General features: G+C 47.7%; 1 protein-coding gene and 1 non-coding gene across 2 annotated transcripts; both read left to right on the top strand.

The window, feature by feature from the left end:
- The first annotated feature begins 1,288 nt into the window (after window positions 1-1,288).
- On the top strand, window positions 1,289-6,027 carry HSPA8 (heat shock protein family A (Hsp70) member 8). Its single transcript, XM_070400078.1, has 9 exons — window positions 1,289-1,396; window positions 2,230-2,439; window positions 2,783-2,988; window positions 3,208-3,360; window positions 3,472-4,027; window positions 4,248-4,450; window positions 4,714-4,912; window positions 5,099-5,331; window positions 5,604-6,027. The coding sequence occupies exons 2-9, from the start codon at window positions 2,235-2,237 to the stop codon at window positions 5,787-5,789; spliced, it is 1,941 nt and encodes a 646-aa protein (XP_070256179.1). The 5' UTR covers window positions 1,289-1,396; window positions 2,230-2,234; the 3' UTR covers window positions 5,790-6,027.
- Window positions 4,544-4,629, top strand: LOC138998202 (small nucleolar RNA SNORD14). Its single transcript, XR_011469075.1, has one exon. It is a non-coding gene; the product is annotated as a small nucleolar RNA SNORD14 (small nucleolar RNA).
- Window positions 6,028-17,499: the final 11,472 nt, after the last annotated feature.

The raw sequence follows: 17,499 nt of genomic DNA, 5'->3' as shown, positions 1-17,499 counted from the left end.
GCCGCAGGCAGGACGGGGTCAGCGCCGGAGCTGGGAGGGGGGCGAGCGGAGCCGGTGCTGAACGAGCTGCGCGGGGGCAGCCTCAGGCCCAGGAGGCGGGGGAGCCGCACAGCCCGCCCCCCCCCCCTCCGCGGCGCCACCGAGACCCGAGGCCGCAGCCCGGACGGGGCTGCCTGTGGCGCCCTCCCCCCCCCCCCCCGGGCCCCCTAGCCCGGAGGGAACACGGGCCCCGGGGACTGATCGAGTGAGCGAGCGGCGAGCGGGAGCGGCGTCTGCTCTGAACCTGGGGCGTGGTGTCCGCGCCTCCGCGGGTGCGGCCGGCGCTCCGCCCGAGGCAGAGAGGAGACCGGGCCCGCCTCCTGCGCCCCGGCCGCGGCCCAGCGCCCCGCCGCCCGGAGGCCGTGTCCCAGCGCCCGGGCCGGTCGGTGCGGGAACCGCCAACGCGGAAGCGGCCGAGAGGCCCGTGCACCCCGGGCCTGGGCGGAGGGCGGGCCCAGCGCCGAGTGCGCTCCCGGCGGAGGTGGGGCGGGCGGCGGGGTCCCCACCAGGACCCGGCCTGGGCGGGCCCGACCCGAGGCCCCTCCACTCCTGCGGTGGGGGCTGCGGGCCTCCGGCTGCGGCATTGAAGCGAGGGCGCAGGCGGCCTGGCGGCCCCCCAAACCGCAGGCCTGGGTGGCCCCGGAGCAGTCACCCCAGCAGCGCCCAGGGGCCCGCACCGCCGCCCGCGCCTTGGGGCCAGGCCCTCGCCCGGAAGCAGCCACTGCGAATCGGGGTCCGAGGAACACGGGGGGTCGGGGGCTCGCGCGCTTGAGGGGCCTGGGTCGTGGGGGAGGGGGAGCCTGTGGGGGAGGGGCGCCCGCGGCCATCTTGTCCTGGCCCCACTTCCGTCTCCTCTCCCGGCGCCTCGAGTCCCGCGCTCCTCCCGGGGCCGCTCCAGGGCGCGGCCAGCGCGGCCGCTATTGGTCGGTCCCGGCTGCGCCCGCCCCCCCGCCCGCCCGCGCTCCCGGGCGCACGCGCAGAGGCGGACGCCCTTCCCGGGTGACGCAGGGCTCCCGCGCGCGGGCTCTGGCCCCCTCCCCGCCTCCCCCGCCCTCTCCCCGGGGCCGTTCGGAGCGCGGGGGCGAGAATGAAAGTTCCAGAACGCTGCGGCGAGTGCGTCATCGCGGGGCGGGGCGGAGGGGCGGGGCCCAGGGCGGAGCCAGCGTGCTCATTGGGACTCGTAGGGGTGGTCGCGCGCCCATTGGTCGAGAAGCCTTGATGGGCAGCGGGCAGGGCGGGCCCCTTCTGGAAGGTTCTGAGGGAGGGTATAAGAGGCCGGGCGGCGGCGGAGCTCGGCCTCATTGAACGCGGGGATACCAGTTCGGGTCGGTCTGTGCCAGCCGAGCGCGCACACCAGGTAAGGCCGCGGCCGCTCGGTCCTTGAGAGGTCGACCGGGAAGCGAGGAGGCGGGTGGGCGGCGGCGGGGAGGGCTCAGGGTCCCCGCGGGCCGCCTGCGCGAGCCTTCGCCGGGCCCGGGAGGTTCGCTCCTGGCGAGCGTGGGGCGCGGCCCCGGATGGAGGAGCGGGCGTGGGGCGCGCAGTCCGGGAAGCAGGCGACGACCCGCCCGCGCGCAGGAGAGGGAAGGGAGGGGCCGCGGCCGTCTTCGGCGCGGAAGTGGAGCGCCTTACAGCCGCCCCTGCGCTCCCCGGCTGCCTGGTTAGGCAGGTCCACCCGGGTTCTCTGGCAGCCATTACTGGCGCGCGCCCAAGGCGGGGGAGGGGGCCTCGGGGAGCACTTTCTGCGCCGGCGGTGCAGCGGGCGGGAGCGCAGCGTGGTGGGGAAGCAATCGGGGTGGGGGGTGTTGCAAGGTCCCAATCGGGCTTGAGGCCACGTGGTCACCAATGGCGCAGACCTTCCCGGCCGGTGTTTCCTTCAGCCGGGGGCGGACCCAGGCCCCCGGGACTGCAGTAGCTTTAACCCACCCGTGAGGTTACCGCCGGCAACGCCACTGGGTGGTCATACTGTGCCGGGCTCACCCGACCTATGAAATGGGTCACCATTCGAACCCGGCAGGCCACGTGCTCTCGGTTGTGAGCTGGATCCCCAGTGTGAGGCGAGCTGATGTCGAAATTGATTCTATTCTCCTAACTCAGAAATCAATAAAAATATACTTAAACGTGGTCACATCTAATAGCCTGACTTTCCACTTAACAAAAAAAGCATTTCTAAGCGCTCAAACTTTTTTCCAGCAACCATGTCTAAGGGACCTGCAGTTGGCATTGATCTTGGCACCACCTACTCTTGTGTGGGTGTATTCCAGCATGGAAAAGTGGAAATAATTGCCAACGATCAGGGAAACCGAACCACCCCGAGTTATGTTGCCTTTACTGATACTGAGCGATTGATCGGTGATGCTGCAAAGAATCAAGTAGCAATGAATCCTACCAACACGGTCTTTGGTAAGTCTCTAATATTAAATAAAGTCGTGGCGTAAATTAAGCTAGGCTCTGGGCACTTACTGTGCAGAACTCAGGTTTAAATATAAGTGTGGGACCAGGAAAGCCCTAAGAATTGGAAGAATCATTTAAAAAGTGTAGATGAAATAGACATGAGCAGCAGTCCATAACTGCTTAGGCTAAAATTTTGAGGTATGGGCATTTCAGGAAAACTTAGGAAATTTGCTGGCCATACAAAAGTTGAAATAATTTACTATGAACTTGGATTGGTAGGCATCAGTATTTGAGTAATTGAGAAAAATGTAAGGAAATTGATGGTGGATTTGCATTTCTAATATTTGTGCAGATGCCAAGCGCTTGATTGGACGTAGATTTGATGATGCTGTTGTCCAGTCTGACATGAAGCATTGGCCTTTCATGGTGGTGAATGATGCTGGCAGGCCCAAGGTCCAAGTAGAATACAAGGGAGAGACAAAAAGCTTTTACCCAGAAGAGGTGTCATCCATGGTTTTGACAAAGATGAAGGAAATCGCAGAAGCCTACCTTGGGAAGGTGAGTAGTGCAGTGTGGAAGGCATAGCTGGAGATGGCAACACCAGATACTTGAGTTCTCTGGTGGGTGGATGAGTTGGGTTTTGACTGACCAAGAATATACAGACAAGTTGTCAGAAACTGGTCTATTTATTTATGTTCACAAAAATGTTTTCTGAGTAGGTGATCATAGGACTACCAGTGTGTATGAACTACAATATCCTTTATTTTTTCCTATTAGACTGTTACCAATGCTGTTGTCACAGTACCTGCTTACTTCAATGACTCTCAGCGTCAGGCCACCAAAGATGCTGGAACTATTGCTGGTCTCAACGTACTTAGAATCATCAATGAGCCAACTGCCGCTGCAATTGCTTACGGTTTAGACAAAAAGGTGTGTACCATTTGTGCTGCATATCTGCATTACTTTAAGATTAAATATGAGCCTTAGTGAAAAGTTGGCATCTGAAATACATTTAACAAGTAATCTTCATTCTAATGGCAGGTTGGAGCTGAAAGAAACGTGCTGATCTTTGACTTGGGAGGTGGCACTTTCGATGTGTCAATCCTCACAATTGAAGATGGAATCTTTGAGGTCAAATCTACAGCTGGGGACACCCACTTAGGTGGAGAAGACTTCGACAACAGAATGGTCAACCATTTCATTGCAGAGTTCAAACGCAAGCATAAGAAGGATATCAGTGAGAACAAGAGGGCTGTCCGCCGCCTTCGTACTGCTTGTGAACGTGCTAAGCGTACCCTCTCTTCCAGCACCCAGGCCAGTATTGAGATTGATTCACTCTATGAAGGAATCGACTTCTATACCTCTATCACCCGTGCCCGATTTGAAGAATTGAATGCTGACCTTTTCCGTGGCACCCTGGACCCCGTAGAGAAAGCCCTTCGGGATGCCAAGCTTGACAAGTCCCAGATCCATGATATTGTCCTGGTGGGTGGCTCTACTCGTATCCCCAAGATTCAGAAACTCCTACAGGACTTCTTCAATGGAAAAGAATTGAACAAGAGCATCAACCCTGATGAGGCTGTCGCTTATGGTGCAGGTAATCCAATGATCCTACTTGAACAGTTCTCTTGTAGCCTCTTTGGAGAGGCTCAAACTGACTCGCTGTGATGAATGATCCTTAAACATTCGTAGTTTCCACTAAAAGCTTAGCTAATGATAGCCTAACTTCCTTGGATGTCTGAGCGATTGAGAGAATTGTTAATGAAAAAAGGAGTTGTGTAGCACTTTTTAAAAAACCTAACTACTTTTTAATCTAGCTGTCCAGGCAGCCATTCTCTCTGGAGACAAATCTGAAAATGTCCAAGATCTGCTGCTGCTGGATGTCACACCTCTTTCCCTTGGCATTGAGACGGCTGGCGGCGTCATGACGGTGCTGATAAAGCGCAACACCACCATCCCCACCAAGCAGACGCAGACCTTCACCACCTACTCCGACAACCAGCCAGGCGTGCTCATCCAGGTGAGTTTCCCTCTTAACCTGGTCTGACATATTGGAAGGCCCTATATATAAAACGGATTGGGGTGGGGGGTGGGGGGTGGGGGGAGACTTGGCCCGCTGTGATGATGGATTCCAAAACCATTCGTAGTTTCCACCAGAAGTCCTGTGTTGGCCAATTCCTTCCTTGGATGTCTGAGCGGGTCAGTCTTCCCTAATTGAAGTTATACTTGGAATAGCATAGAAAATTTGCAATAGTTTTCTAGTAATTTCTATTTCCTACCAAGGTTTATGAAGGTGAGCGTGCCATGACCAAGGATAACAATCTGCTTGGCAAGTTTGAACTCACAGGCATACCTCCTGCACCTCGTGGTGTTCCTCAGATTGAAGTCACTTTTGATATTGATGCCAATGGCATCCTCAATGTCTCTGCTGTGGATAAGAGTACAGGAAAAGAGAACAAGATTACCATCACTAACGACAAGGGTAAGTTAAGCCACAATATTGAGTGTGTCAATGCCACCTGGACTTAAAATTTAATAGTAGGGACATGCTTTGTGTCTTAAGTTGGCATGTTCCAAATACTTCTGCTGCCCCGGGGGAGGGGCATTTCCCTGAGATGGGGATTGTAGATTACAGTTTTCAAACATAGGCTATGTCTAAATGCCACAGGTCGTCTGAGCAAGGAAGACATTGAGCGCATGGTCCAAGAAGCTGAGAAGTACAAAGCTGAAGATGAGAAGCAGCGGGACAAGGTGTCATCCAAGAATTCACTTGAGTCCTATGCATTCAACATGAAAGCAACTGTTGAAGATGAGAAACTCCAAGGCAAGATCACTGATGAGGACAAACAGAAGATTCTTGACAAGTGCAATGAAATCATCAACTGGCTTGATAAGAACCAGGTATGTAGTTTTTTTAAAATTGAGTGGATGGGCCTAGGGCTTGACATTCAGAGAGGTCACAATGATGAATGGTCCAAACATTCGCGGTTTCCACCAGAATTCCAGTTGTGTTGGCAACTTCCTTCCTTGGATGTCTGAGTGGCCCAAGATTTCATAAGTAGTCTTTACAGTGGCAGGCTTCTGTGTCTAGTGCCTTATCAGATTGCATTAGGTGCATAAAGGTTCCTTTACTTAAGTTTTGATGGTAAAATATTTTATTATCCTTTTCCCAGACTGCAGAAAAGGAAGAATTTGAACACCAGCAGAAAGAGTTGGAAAAGGTCTGCAACCCCATCATTACCAAGCTGTACCAGAGTGCAGGAGGCATGCCAGGAGGAATGCCTGGGGGCTTCCCTGGTGGCGGAGCTCCACCATCTGGCGGTGCCTCCTCTGGGCCCACCATTGAAGAGGTTGATTAAGCCAGCTTTGAGCATAGATCAAGCATTGTTCCACACAAAATATTGAAGGACCCAAATTTGTAGCAAATTCCATGGCAGTTTTAAAAGTTGAGCTGCTGTATAGTAGATAACTGGGCATTCTTGATACTTGAATACGGACTGTGCACAGGGAAAGGAAATATAATGCACTTTATAACTGTATTGTAAAGTGGAAAATGCGGCGTCTTAAATAAAACTATTTAAAATTGGCACCATACAATTGCCTGACTCCATGTTTTATAAAGGCAGCGCTCACTTTCTAGGGTGGGGTTTCCCTCTGGCCTAAGTATTCACACACAGTATCTGGGTTGTCAAGTATGGATTACTGAAGTTCAGCAAATTCCTAAGGAAGGTCTAAATCAGTGATTCCCAAAGTGGGCACTACCGCCCCCTGGTGGGCGCTGCAGCGATCCGGGGGGCAGTGATGGCCACAGGTGCATTTGTTTTAACTTTTTTTGTATTACCTTTTTATTCTGAGTTCAATAGTTTCATAATTTCAAACTTCAATGTTTCTAATTTACACCTTTCTTTACTATATTTTACGAAAAAGGTAGAAACAATACATATATTCTGTTTAATCGCTATTAAAAATTAAAAAAAATTAATTTCCAGGGGGTGCTGAGTAATATTTTTTCTGGAAAGGGGGCGGTAGGCCAAATAAGTTTGGGAACCACTGGTCTAAATGAAAGGAAATGGGAGAACTTTGAGTTAGGGCTCAATTTAGTATGTGGTGCTATCAACACTAAAATTTTGAGCTGTAGATACAGGAAAGGAAGTGCTAAAAGGTGAATTCATGTCAAAGTTTGAATAAAATTGAATCACTGAACGAAATCCTAAAGGTTTACATTTTGTTGAATTTCTTGGAGTGATAAATGATTAATAATTCTACGGTACACCTGCGTGGTGTATTGTGTGTTCACCGCCCCAGGTCATTTTGAAGTTTGAGCAAAGATTTGGCCATTTGTGCCTGAATGGAAGTACAATGTTAATTTGAACCTGTGGAGTAAAGAGGGCCCTCCCATCAGAAGCCCTGCTCAGGGCAGGTTTTGCTGGTTTTTCTTAGGGGCTGCGTTGGCTGTGGTGAGGGTCTTCTCACCTTTGAGTCAAACTAATTTGGTTGGAAAGGAGTTGAGCAGCCAATAGGTTTTGATCAATCAGCCTAACCTTCAAAGTTAATAGGCTGAGAGGAGGAACCCAATTTGTAACTACAGTGCCTTTAGGTACTAGTAATCCTGCTTAGGAGCAAAAGCCTTAATGGTTCTTTGTTCACTGGGTTGTATGTTAGCAAAGTTTTGTAAATCACTTTGTCCTGATGGACCTCCATTTCCTCAAGCCTGAACCAGGGTGATGCTAAAATCTATACATGGCCTGGAGGTGTGCCCACTTGTCCCTCTGGTGGTCAGTTTAGGATTCTAGGTATCTCAAGTAAGGCTCAGAGAGTAACCCCACCTATTGCTTCCTCTATCATGCTTCTTGGTAAAACAGGTATTGCATAGGCTATAGTCTGATTTCATAACCCAATAACCGCAATTCTCGGCATTAGCCTAGTTCAGTGAGCATAACCAAGAGGCTTATTGCCATTCATAAATGTTAGTTAACCCTTTGAGTGCCAACTAATACCCTAGGAACTATGCCAAAATTGCCAAGGCATTTTTGCTGATTTTATAGCAGTTTAGGAAAAAAACTAGAAGTTGCAAGTAAATGAAGTTACATATTAAAAAACTTAAGGAAACCTTTACTACATTGACATACTTAGCAATATCACTAATAAAAGCAGACTTAGAACTGGACGCCATTTCGAAGCTTTGATAGCGCTCCGGGCACTTTTGGCGGCGAAAGACAGGAGGAGCGTATTCACGCTCCCTGGCACTCAAGGGTTGTTAATTTTTCTTGTCCATAAGTTGCATCAGTGAAACATTGGAGGGAGAAATGGCGGTTTCCTGTATGCGGATGGGAGAAGATGCATTGGTCGGCCTGTGTAGTAGAGAATAGTTGGGGTTTGGGAGGAGGGTGGAAATTTGCTTTTTAAATCTGAACAAGAAGGTTCAGAGAAAAGTAAGCTCGGTTAAACCGGGGGGAGGAGATTCAGGCATTGACATTCTATAAACAATTTCTGTGAGAAAAACCTATCAACTAGACGTAAGACACTTGTTTATTGTGCTGTATATGTTCTTTGGTAATGACACTTTAGCTTATAAATATGTAAATGAAAAGATTAGCCTTTGACTATATTAGGGAAATTATTTTAATTGTTGTTGCCTTATTGTGCTGATGAAGTAATTATATTTCTTGGTTGTCCTTTAGTTTATGTAGCTCCATTCTTTCAGAATGCTCATACGAAGAGCCAAAATGTATCTGAGATCTGTATGGTCAGAGATATGGCACTCATAAGAAAGCATGTTGCAATTTCTTCGTCCATTATGACCCCTTTTTAAATTTATGTGACTTTCATTAAAGATTACATTTAAGGTTTAAAAACAAAAACACTTTTGTTCCTGCACAGTAGTGCAGTGAATTATAAAGTGCCCAGCTCATCTGAATACAGAACTTCACTCCAAAACCTGTATCTTTATCTGGGCTTCATGCTTACTGGGGAAAAAAGTACATACATGCAATTATGTACTTAATTTGGTCCCAATATTCATCTTGAGTTCACTTTTCATTTTTTTATGTTTTTATTGATTTCAGAGAGGAAGGGAGAGGGAGAGGATAGACACATCAATGATGAGAATTATAGACTGGCTGCCTCCTACATGCTCCCTACTGGGGCTGGAGCCCACAACCTGGGTGGGTATATGCCCTGAACTGTGACCTCTACCCGTCAGGCTGAGTTCACTTTCACATTGTTTTTTTCCAGTACTTTGGCATTCACAGTTGTAGATTGACCTTTGCAAGTAGACATCTAAGGATCCAAGTAATTCAAATCAACTTTGCTTTGTTTTTCTTTTAATCAGCCTTCTGCTGCTGGCTGAGCCTGGTTGGGGGAGTAGACACAAAGCTAGTGAAGATCAGTTCCAGTCGTAAATGTCTACAGGGTAGCAGGAGAGACTGACATATACAGGATGAATTGAGGACAATTACAAAGTGACATTACAGGTACAAGGTAGCCTAATGATTGTGGGAAGACCCTGGAAAGAGTATTTACATAAGTCGTTTATTGGAGAAAGCTTAAAGGAAGATGCAGAGAAGGTGGCCATAGGAACACTAATGTCTACCATTTTCCATTCAGTTCAGTGTTGGCAAGTGGCTTCCATTTCTTTTATTTGATTCTAACAACATGGGAAGAATGGCTGGATAGTCTAGCTCTGTGTGCGTAAGTATGTAGGGCGGCAAGAACAATGTTACTTTTGCATGAATTTTTGTAAGGAGGTGGTTGTAAGAGGGAATGTCCTGGCCTAGATGCCTGGTTCTGAAATTTGCACAGGGTACTACTGGGTTGGGAAGAGGGAGCAAAAACTTAAGTCCCTCAACCTCCACATCCAGCTTTAAGAGTTACAGGCTGGCTTCAGCTGAACTGAGCAATAACATGGCTGACTTCGAAATGTATTTTTCATACCATAGCTTGTTTGATCCAATAGTAATCATTACACTTTTAAACTACTAAGGCAATAACTTGTTAATCCTCACTTGACATTTTTCCATTGCTTTTTTTTTTTTTTTTGAGAGAGAGTGGAAGGAACGGAGGGGGAGAGAGAGGAGAGGAGAGAAAGAAACATCAATTGGTTGCCTCCTGCAGGAGCCCTGACCTGGCCAGGATTGAACCTGCAACCCTTTGGTGCATGGGCTGAACACACCAGCCAGAGCAGGAAATAACTTCTATCTTTTTTTTTTTTTTAATATATTTTATTGATTTTTTTACAGAGAGGAGGGGAGAGGGATAGAGAGTTAGAAACATCGATGAGAGAGAAACATTGATCAGCTGCCTCTTGCATGCCCCCTACTGGGGATGTGCCCGCAACCAAGGTACATGCCCTTGACCGGAATCGAACCTGGGACCCTTGAGTCCGCAGGCTGACGCTCTATCCGCTGAGCCATACCAGTTAGGGCAATAACTTTTATCTTTAATGCTACAGCGCTAAAGTTACTACTAACTACTGTAATATTTATGTACTTAAAATGTCATGTAAAGATCGATGTTTCTCTCATCGATGTTTCTAACTCTATCCCTTTCCCTTCCTCTGTAAAAAATCAATAAAATACATTAATAAATAAAAGCCCTAACCGGTTTGGCTCAGTGGATAGAGCATCGGCCTGCAGACTGAAGGGTCCTAGGTTTGATTCCGGTCAAGGGCGCATGTACCTTGGTTGCGGGCACATCCCCAGTAGCGGGTGTGCAGGAGGCAGCTCATTGATGTTTCTAACTATCCCTTTCCCTTCCTCTCTGTAAAAAATCAATAAAATATATTTAAAAATCATGTAAAGAACTAAAATAATGCCTTCAAACAATCCTTTTCTCAAACAGTATTTATTGAGTACCTACAATGTTCCAAGACTTGTGCTTTCATAGTAAACAATGGTGTTTTGGATTTTGTTAAGATAGAATGGAGTGACTGGTGAGGCATAAATAGGAAAGTTTGGGACAATTTTCATTTCTTTGAAGTCTGTATGTGGATGTAAGGGCATCTTTGTCCACTAGATGGCAGTAGCTATTTATAAAACTGCTACCAGGGCAGATGGGAGAAATTGCCAGATTTTTTTTTTATGAAGTTTTGTGCTTTTGTTTTTTTCTCCCAAATTTTTATTGAATTTATGGGGTGACATTAGTTAATAAAATTATGGATTTCAGGTGTACAATTTTATAATACATCATCTGTAATCTGTATACAGGTGGGGCAAAAGTAAGTTTATGGCTGTTTGTATGGAAAATAACTAATTAAATAATAGTACAAGAATAAACTCTATTTTGGGTATGTACTCACAACTATAAACCTAATTTTGCCCCTTCCTGTATTGTATTGTGTGTTCATCTCCTAGTCAGGTCTCCTTCCATCACCATTTATCCCCCTTTTACTGTCTTTTACCTGCCCCACACCCAAGATTTGTGCTTTTTGTTTGTTTCACAAGTTTCCTAACTGGAAGGATAGCAAACACTGAGGAAGGAAGTCAGCCTCAAATATTCACCTTCCACTTCCAGGCATTCCCAGTTAAGTTGAGCAAGTGCCCTGCTTGGGGGGTATGCCTTTCATTCCCAAACCCTTTGTGTGTGGGGGGGTGGAGGGGATGCAGACAGACTTTGAAACATGGAGGGGAAAAAAGATAAAGCTCAATGGGAAGATATTTTTAAGCTAAGAAAAGAAGGAGGCTGCAGAGCTGACTTCCCCAAGGAGGGGTGGGGGTGGGAGAGGCAGAGAGAGAGAGAGAGAGAGAGAGAGAGAGAATGGGAATGAGAGGAGTATGTCTTGCTGTGGTAATTGGGAAGATGGAGGAGGAGGAACAATAGGAAAAAGAGTGATCATGGCTGTGTTGTTTTCTTTATCTCAGCTTGATTGACATATAACTGACATATATTCCTATATAGTGAAGAGATAATATGCAAATTGACCATCATGCCCTTGCACAAGATGGCCTCCCCCATGTGGTCACAAGATGGCCTGCAGGGGAGAGCAGTTGGGGGCGATCGGGCCAGCAAGGGACCAGTTAGGCGTCCATCAGGCCGGCAGGAGAGTGGTTAGGGGGTGATCAGGCAGGCGAGCGTTTGGGAGCCAGCGGTCCCGGATTGTGAGAGAGATGTCTGTCTGCTGGTTTAGGTCCAAATGGGATTGGGCCTAAACGGCAGTCGGACATCCCCCAAGGGGTCCCAGATTGGAGAGGGTGCAGGCTGGGCTGAGGGACCCCCCACCCCCGCAGTGCACGAATTTCATGCACTAGGCCTCTAGTATTGTATAAGTTCAGATTTTATTTGATATGCTTACATATTGTGAAATGATGACCACAGTAGGGTTAGTTAACACTTCCATCACCTCACAAAATTACCATTTCCTTTTTGTGGTGAAAACATTTAAGATTTACTGTTGTAGCAACTTTTAAGAATACAACACAGTGTTGTTTACAATAATCACCAAACTCTACGCTAGATCCCCAGAAGTGATCATTCATCTTTTAACTGGACCTTTGTACCCATTGATCAACATCTCCCCACTTCCCCCACCCCCTGTGCTGTTCTTATCTATGTCATTTGAGATACTGAACTCTCAAACCAAGTAGATACAGGTTTTATATCGAGGGGTTGAAAAAAATTAGATTGGACTGAAAAGAAAGCAGGCTATAGGCAAGTAACCACTTGAAAAGATTTAGAAATATTCACCAGAAATGTCTTCTCTTGTTTGTTGACTTGGTGTTTCTCATATTTCTGTCTAGCAGAGACCTACTCTGCTGTTTACTAGGTGTGTGACCTTAAATTATTCCTTCTGAAGCTGAGTTTCTTTACCTATGAAATGGGATTATGATACTCAACCATTTTATTTGTTTTGAGGACTAAGTGAGCCAGTATATGTGGAGCATTTAGCTCTGTACCTGACTCATAGAATAAGTCAGTGGTTCTCAACCTTCTGGCCCTTTAAATACAGTTCCTCATGTTGTGGCCCAACCATAAAATTATTTTTGTTACTACTTCATAACTGTAATGTTGCTACTGTTATGAATCATAATGTAAATATCTGATATGCAGGATGGTCTTAGGCGACCCCTGTGAAAGGGTCTTTCGACCGCCAAAGGGGTCTCGACCCACAGGTTGAGAACCACTGGAATAAGTGCTCAGTAAAGGCTATTATTAACTATTCATTAACTATTAACTATTAATTACATGATTATTTAAAAATTTCCAAAGACTACCATGACCAAGTACCAAAAACTGTGTGGCTTAAAACAATAGCAATGTATTGCCCCACAGCTCTGGCGGCCAGCGGCCTGAGAGCAAGCCCGACCCTGCTCTCCCGGTGCCTGGCCTCTCCGGCTCCGCACAGCCTCACAGATGCTGAGCTGCTCCTCGGCTCCAGGAGGCAGCACTGCAGTCACATGACTATCTCTTCCCCTCTGTTTTCACGTGGCTTTCCCTTTGGGGGTCTGTTTCTGTGCCATTTCCCTTTTATAAGGACACGAGTCATGTTGGATGAGGGCCCACCCTAATGACCTCATTTTAAAATATGATGACCTCTGTAAAAGGTGGTGAAACCATTGTGAGCTAGTGGGGCCAGTACTTCCCGATGTCTTTCCTGGGAGGGGGGCACAGCTCAGCCCACAACGATCACATTCCCTGTGATCACGGAGATCCTCCCCAGCGCTGCACAAACACAGAAGTGAGCCCCAGATGACATGCAAACACCGGTTCTTTCAAGGGGCCAAGGAAAAGGCCTTTTGATGACAGTCTCCTTCCTGAAGCAGCCCCAGCACAGACCACCAGCTGTGGGCCCTGTTCCCCTCTGTACCTTACCAGCCGTCGTCCCTCCAGATTCCCAAGCAATGCCTAATTCTATTATTTCCGTGATTTCCCCGTGGGCAGCCGTTTATTTCTGTCATCAAGTCTCTGATGAAATCTTTATCTGTGAAATGTTTAGTCCAATCCCGGCAAATCGTGTGTATTAACGCGGCACAGGCTGCCCGCGCCTGCATTATGTGGTCATTTGGAAGCGAGAGAAGTGAGGATATTGGGCCAGGCTTCCTTTGTGAGCTCGCATTAATGGGGGAGCTGGTGATGTCGATCGACAGCCCATCGATCTGGGCTAATAGTGCATTGAGGGGGCAGAAGCGGGGCCAGGCAGGGAATAAAGGATAACGGCCAGTGGCCAGGATCCCGGCAGCTTTTAATCTATTATTGCCCCTTTTTAATGCAACTTTCTTGTCCACTGCATTCGCTTCCACCGACTCCTCCTGCTGTGCTGAACTGTGAAGCCGGTGGGATGCCACCACCAGAGTGGCCCAGAGTTCCCGGTATTGATTCTTTGATGCTCTGGGTGTGAATTGTAATTATTTCATTAAGCTCTTTAATGGGTATCAACCATGAACCTTCCCCAGCTTAGGCTGGGGTGGCCAGGGCAAGGTCTGCATCATTAATGTGTTCGTCTCGTTGCCACCAATTGTTCTACCCTTGACCCTTTCCCCCTCCTATTATTGCGTCTATAGTTTTAGTGGGAAGCAGGTCGGTCTGCTCTCAGGGAGGAGCGGGAAGGGAAGTTGGCTGATTCGGGGAGGTTGGAGGGGAGGCTACGGTTGAGCAGATTGCGCTGTTGGCTCTTCACACCAAGGGACTAGCTAATCACTGGGTCAGATCTGCTCTACCCGGGTCCGGTTTGCCTGTGCAAGGAGGGGATGCCCAATACGCTGGGACAAAGTGAGAGAGCTTGCAGCCACTTCCTAAGCTTTGCGTCCCGTTGTAGCTCAGGAATGTTCCACACCCTTACTTCTGTCCTTCATCAGTCTTACTAGAGTGCTGTGTGTATGACAGTACAAAACATTGCCTGTGCCTTCAGGTTGCCTCATCTCTACTAAGGGTGGAGGGATCAGTAAGTGAACAGGTAGCAGCAAGACACTGATGAGCATTGAGAAGGGGCAAAGTGCAGGGAGTTGGGGCTTCCTAGAGGGGCAAATGCCTAAACTGAACTTGAAGAATGAGTAGGAGATTGTCACAGTCAAGAGGAAGGGCACCCCAGTCCCTGGGAACAGCATGTTGCAAAGGCCTGGAAGTGAAAGAGAGAAGGCACATGAAATATGGGGGCCTCATCGAGTCAAGTAAGGCCAAGGTTTTGTACTAGGAGGAAAAGAAGTCTGCCTGCAGCCCGAGTTTCTCAGCGTCTGCCCACCTGCCATTGTGAAGACTCATCAGGGGACCCAGGAAGCTCAGCGTCTCATGTGGCGTTTCCCATCAGTTTATCAGGCGCTTTCTTGTTCCCACAAGACTTACTTTCAGGTCAAGGCTACGTGACAATGAAGAAGACATGGTCCCAACCTCAGAGGCGCTCACTGACAAGTGGAGGAGACAGCCAGGCACACAAACTTCTCCAGAATGTTTGAAAAGTGCTACTAAAGGTGCAGATTGTATAGGGAGCACTGAGTGGGGAGTCACCAAGTTTGCCTAAGAAAGTTCTGGAGAGAAAAGATTTCAGCTGGCATTTGAGAAATGAATGTATTCCCGGGTGGATAGGAAAAAAGAAGTCATTCTAAATCCACAGATTTTATTCTCTCTTGGCACTATCTCCATTCTTCCCAGGCTCTCTCAGATAACTGCATCTTGCAACACTTCTTACTACTTCAGATTCACTCATTTCCTTTAAGTGGTCAGGCCACACGCCTGTGTTCATTTGCACCACTTCTTTTCCTTCATCCTGATCTCCACTGGCAGCTTTGTTATGGGGAGGTTGCCACACTCAACAAATTTATCCTTAATGGAATCGCAATACCAAACCCAATCTATGGACATATATGAAAAACCCAAAGTCAGTATCATACTTAATGGTGAATATTAAATGCTTTTCTCCTAAGATCATAAACAAGGCACGGGTGTCCATTCTCACCATTCTATCCAACAGTTTACTGGAGATCCTAGCCAAAGCAATAAGGAAAGAAAAAGAAGTAAAAGGTGAAAAGGTGTACAGATTGGAAAGGAAGAGATAAACCATCCTTACAGACAACATTATTGCTTATGGGAAAAAATCTTAAGTAACTCCACAAAATCATTACTAGAATTAATAAGTGAATTGAGCAAAATTACACAACTCATGGTCAGTATTTAAGTTCAATTGTATTCATATGACGTAGAAGCAATTAATTGGAAAATAAAATTTAAAAAACAGTACCATATACAATAGCATAAAAATGTAATTAAGGGAGAACCAAGATGGCGGCATAAGGTATAAACCTGTATGTGCTGCCCCCCACAACCACATTAAAACTACAACTAAAAGACAAAACAGCTATCATCCAGAACCACGGGAAAGCTGGCTGAGTGGAAGTTCTACAACTAGAAGGAAAGAAAAAAGCGCATTGAGACTGCTGGGTAGAAGGTGCAGAGGCGCCAAGAGCAGAGGTACGGGAGCGAGGCGGGCTGCACCTGGGTGCGTGGTTTTTTTCAATCGGAAGGGGATACAAGCTCTCGAATGCACAGAACTCGTTTATGGTGAGACTTCGGACCCAGACTCCTACGGGGAGAAACTGGACTGTCTTGCAGCGGGTCGGAAAGCGAGGGTGGCTTTCTCGCAGAGCTGCTCGCAGGGATCATTGTTACTGTGAGGGCGCGAGACTCAGGGACTCAGGGACGCAGAGACACGGAGATGCGAGGAGTCACGGAGATGCTGACGACAGCCATTGCTGTTTGCTCCGCCCTGGTGATTCTCTGAGACCCCTCCCGACTCAATTTACATCCCCACCCAAGCAGGGCAAAGGAACCGCCTGCCCTTTTGTTGTTCCACTTGTTTATGTATTCATTGATTGATTCTTGTATGTTCTCTGACCTGGGATCAAACCCGCAACCTTGGTGTATCAGGAGGAAGGACGTTCTAACCAACTGAGCTACCCTGCCAACTGGGTCCCTGTGAAGTTGCCCTGGAGGGGCATCAGAGGGAGGAGAGAGAGCAGGAGGAGGGTAAGGACTCTGTCTTGTTGCTGTTCCTGATAGCGTCTCCCTGCTATGGCCTCCATGGAGTGGCCATTGTTCTAGCTTTTCCCAGCACATCCTGAACAGACATCACTGTGCCTCTTCCGAGCTGCCAGTGCTGGGTGAGGCCACGCTGTCGGAGATCTGAAGCTCCATGAAGCTCCTCCCAGCTCCCACACCAGCAACAGCTGAACCGCATGCACTCCCTGAGGGCTGGTCCAGCGTTCCCGCCCCTCCTCTAAGGTTTGAAGCTCCACCGGCCCCTGCCCCTCCCCCCCCCCCCCCCCCCCCTCCGTGCCCCAGCCTGAGAAGGGTGAACATTCCAGAAGTTATCTCAGTCTTTTAGCTTGGGCAGTTATCAATAACTATTTAATCACTTTCTTACAAGAAATTCTTTCCGTTGAAACCCTTAGTGTGGTTTCTGTTTGTTTGTTTTTTCAATGATGCTATTTAAAAATATATATATTTTTATTGATTTCAGAGAGGAAGGGAGAGGGAGAGATAGAAACATCAATGATGAGAGAGAATCATTGATCAGCTGCTTCTTGCAGGCCTCCTATTGGGGATCAAGCGTGCAACCCAGGTATGTGCCCTTGAGCAGAATTGAACCCAGGACCCTTGAGTCTGCAGGCTGACGTTCTATCCACTGAGCCAAACCAGCTAGGGCTGGTTTCTGGTTTCTTAACTGAACCCTGACATAATTATTATCAAGAAAGCTTTTGCTACAACGAATTAGACTAGTAAAAACTAAATGCATGACATGGGAGGTTACAAAGCCTTCATTGCTAAACATTTGAAATTACAGAATTTATAGACCTGAAAGTGTGTTTAGAAATCACTTATTTGCATCTCATTATTTTACCAAAGTCCAGAAAATTAACTGGCTCATAAAAAGTATGCTATTTCACTTAGCCCTTGTATATAGCATTCCCTGTATGTGAGACACTATTCTGAACACTATGATAAATATTAGCTCACTTAAATGTCATAAAAACATTCTCAGGTCGGTACTGTTATTATTCCCCTTTCCTAGAGTAGGAAGCTGAGATGCAGTGAGGTTAAGTAACTGGCCCAACGTCACACAGGTAGGACTTGCAGAGCTGAAAT

The sequence above is a fragment of the Myotis yumanensis genome, unplaced genomic scaffold (genome assembly GCF_028538775.1).
Source record: "Myotis yumanensis isolate MYYU_CA2020_CCGP unplaced genomic scaffold, mMyoYum1.0.hap1 SCAF_19, whole genome shotgun sequence".
Taxonomy (NCBI): Eukaryota; Metazoa; Chordata; class Mammalia; order Chiroptera; family Vespertilionidae; genus Myotis; species Myotis yumanensis.
The sequence above is the reverse complement of the archived record's forward strand: the minus strand, read 5'-3'. Positions and strand labels throughout refer to the sequence as shown.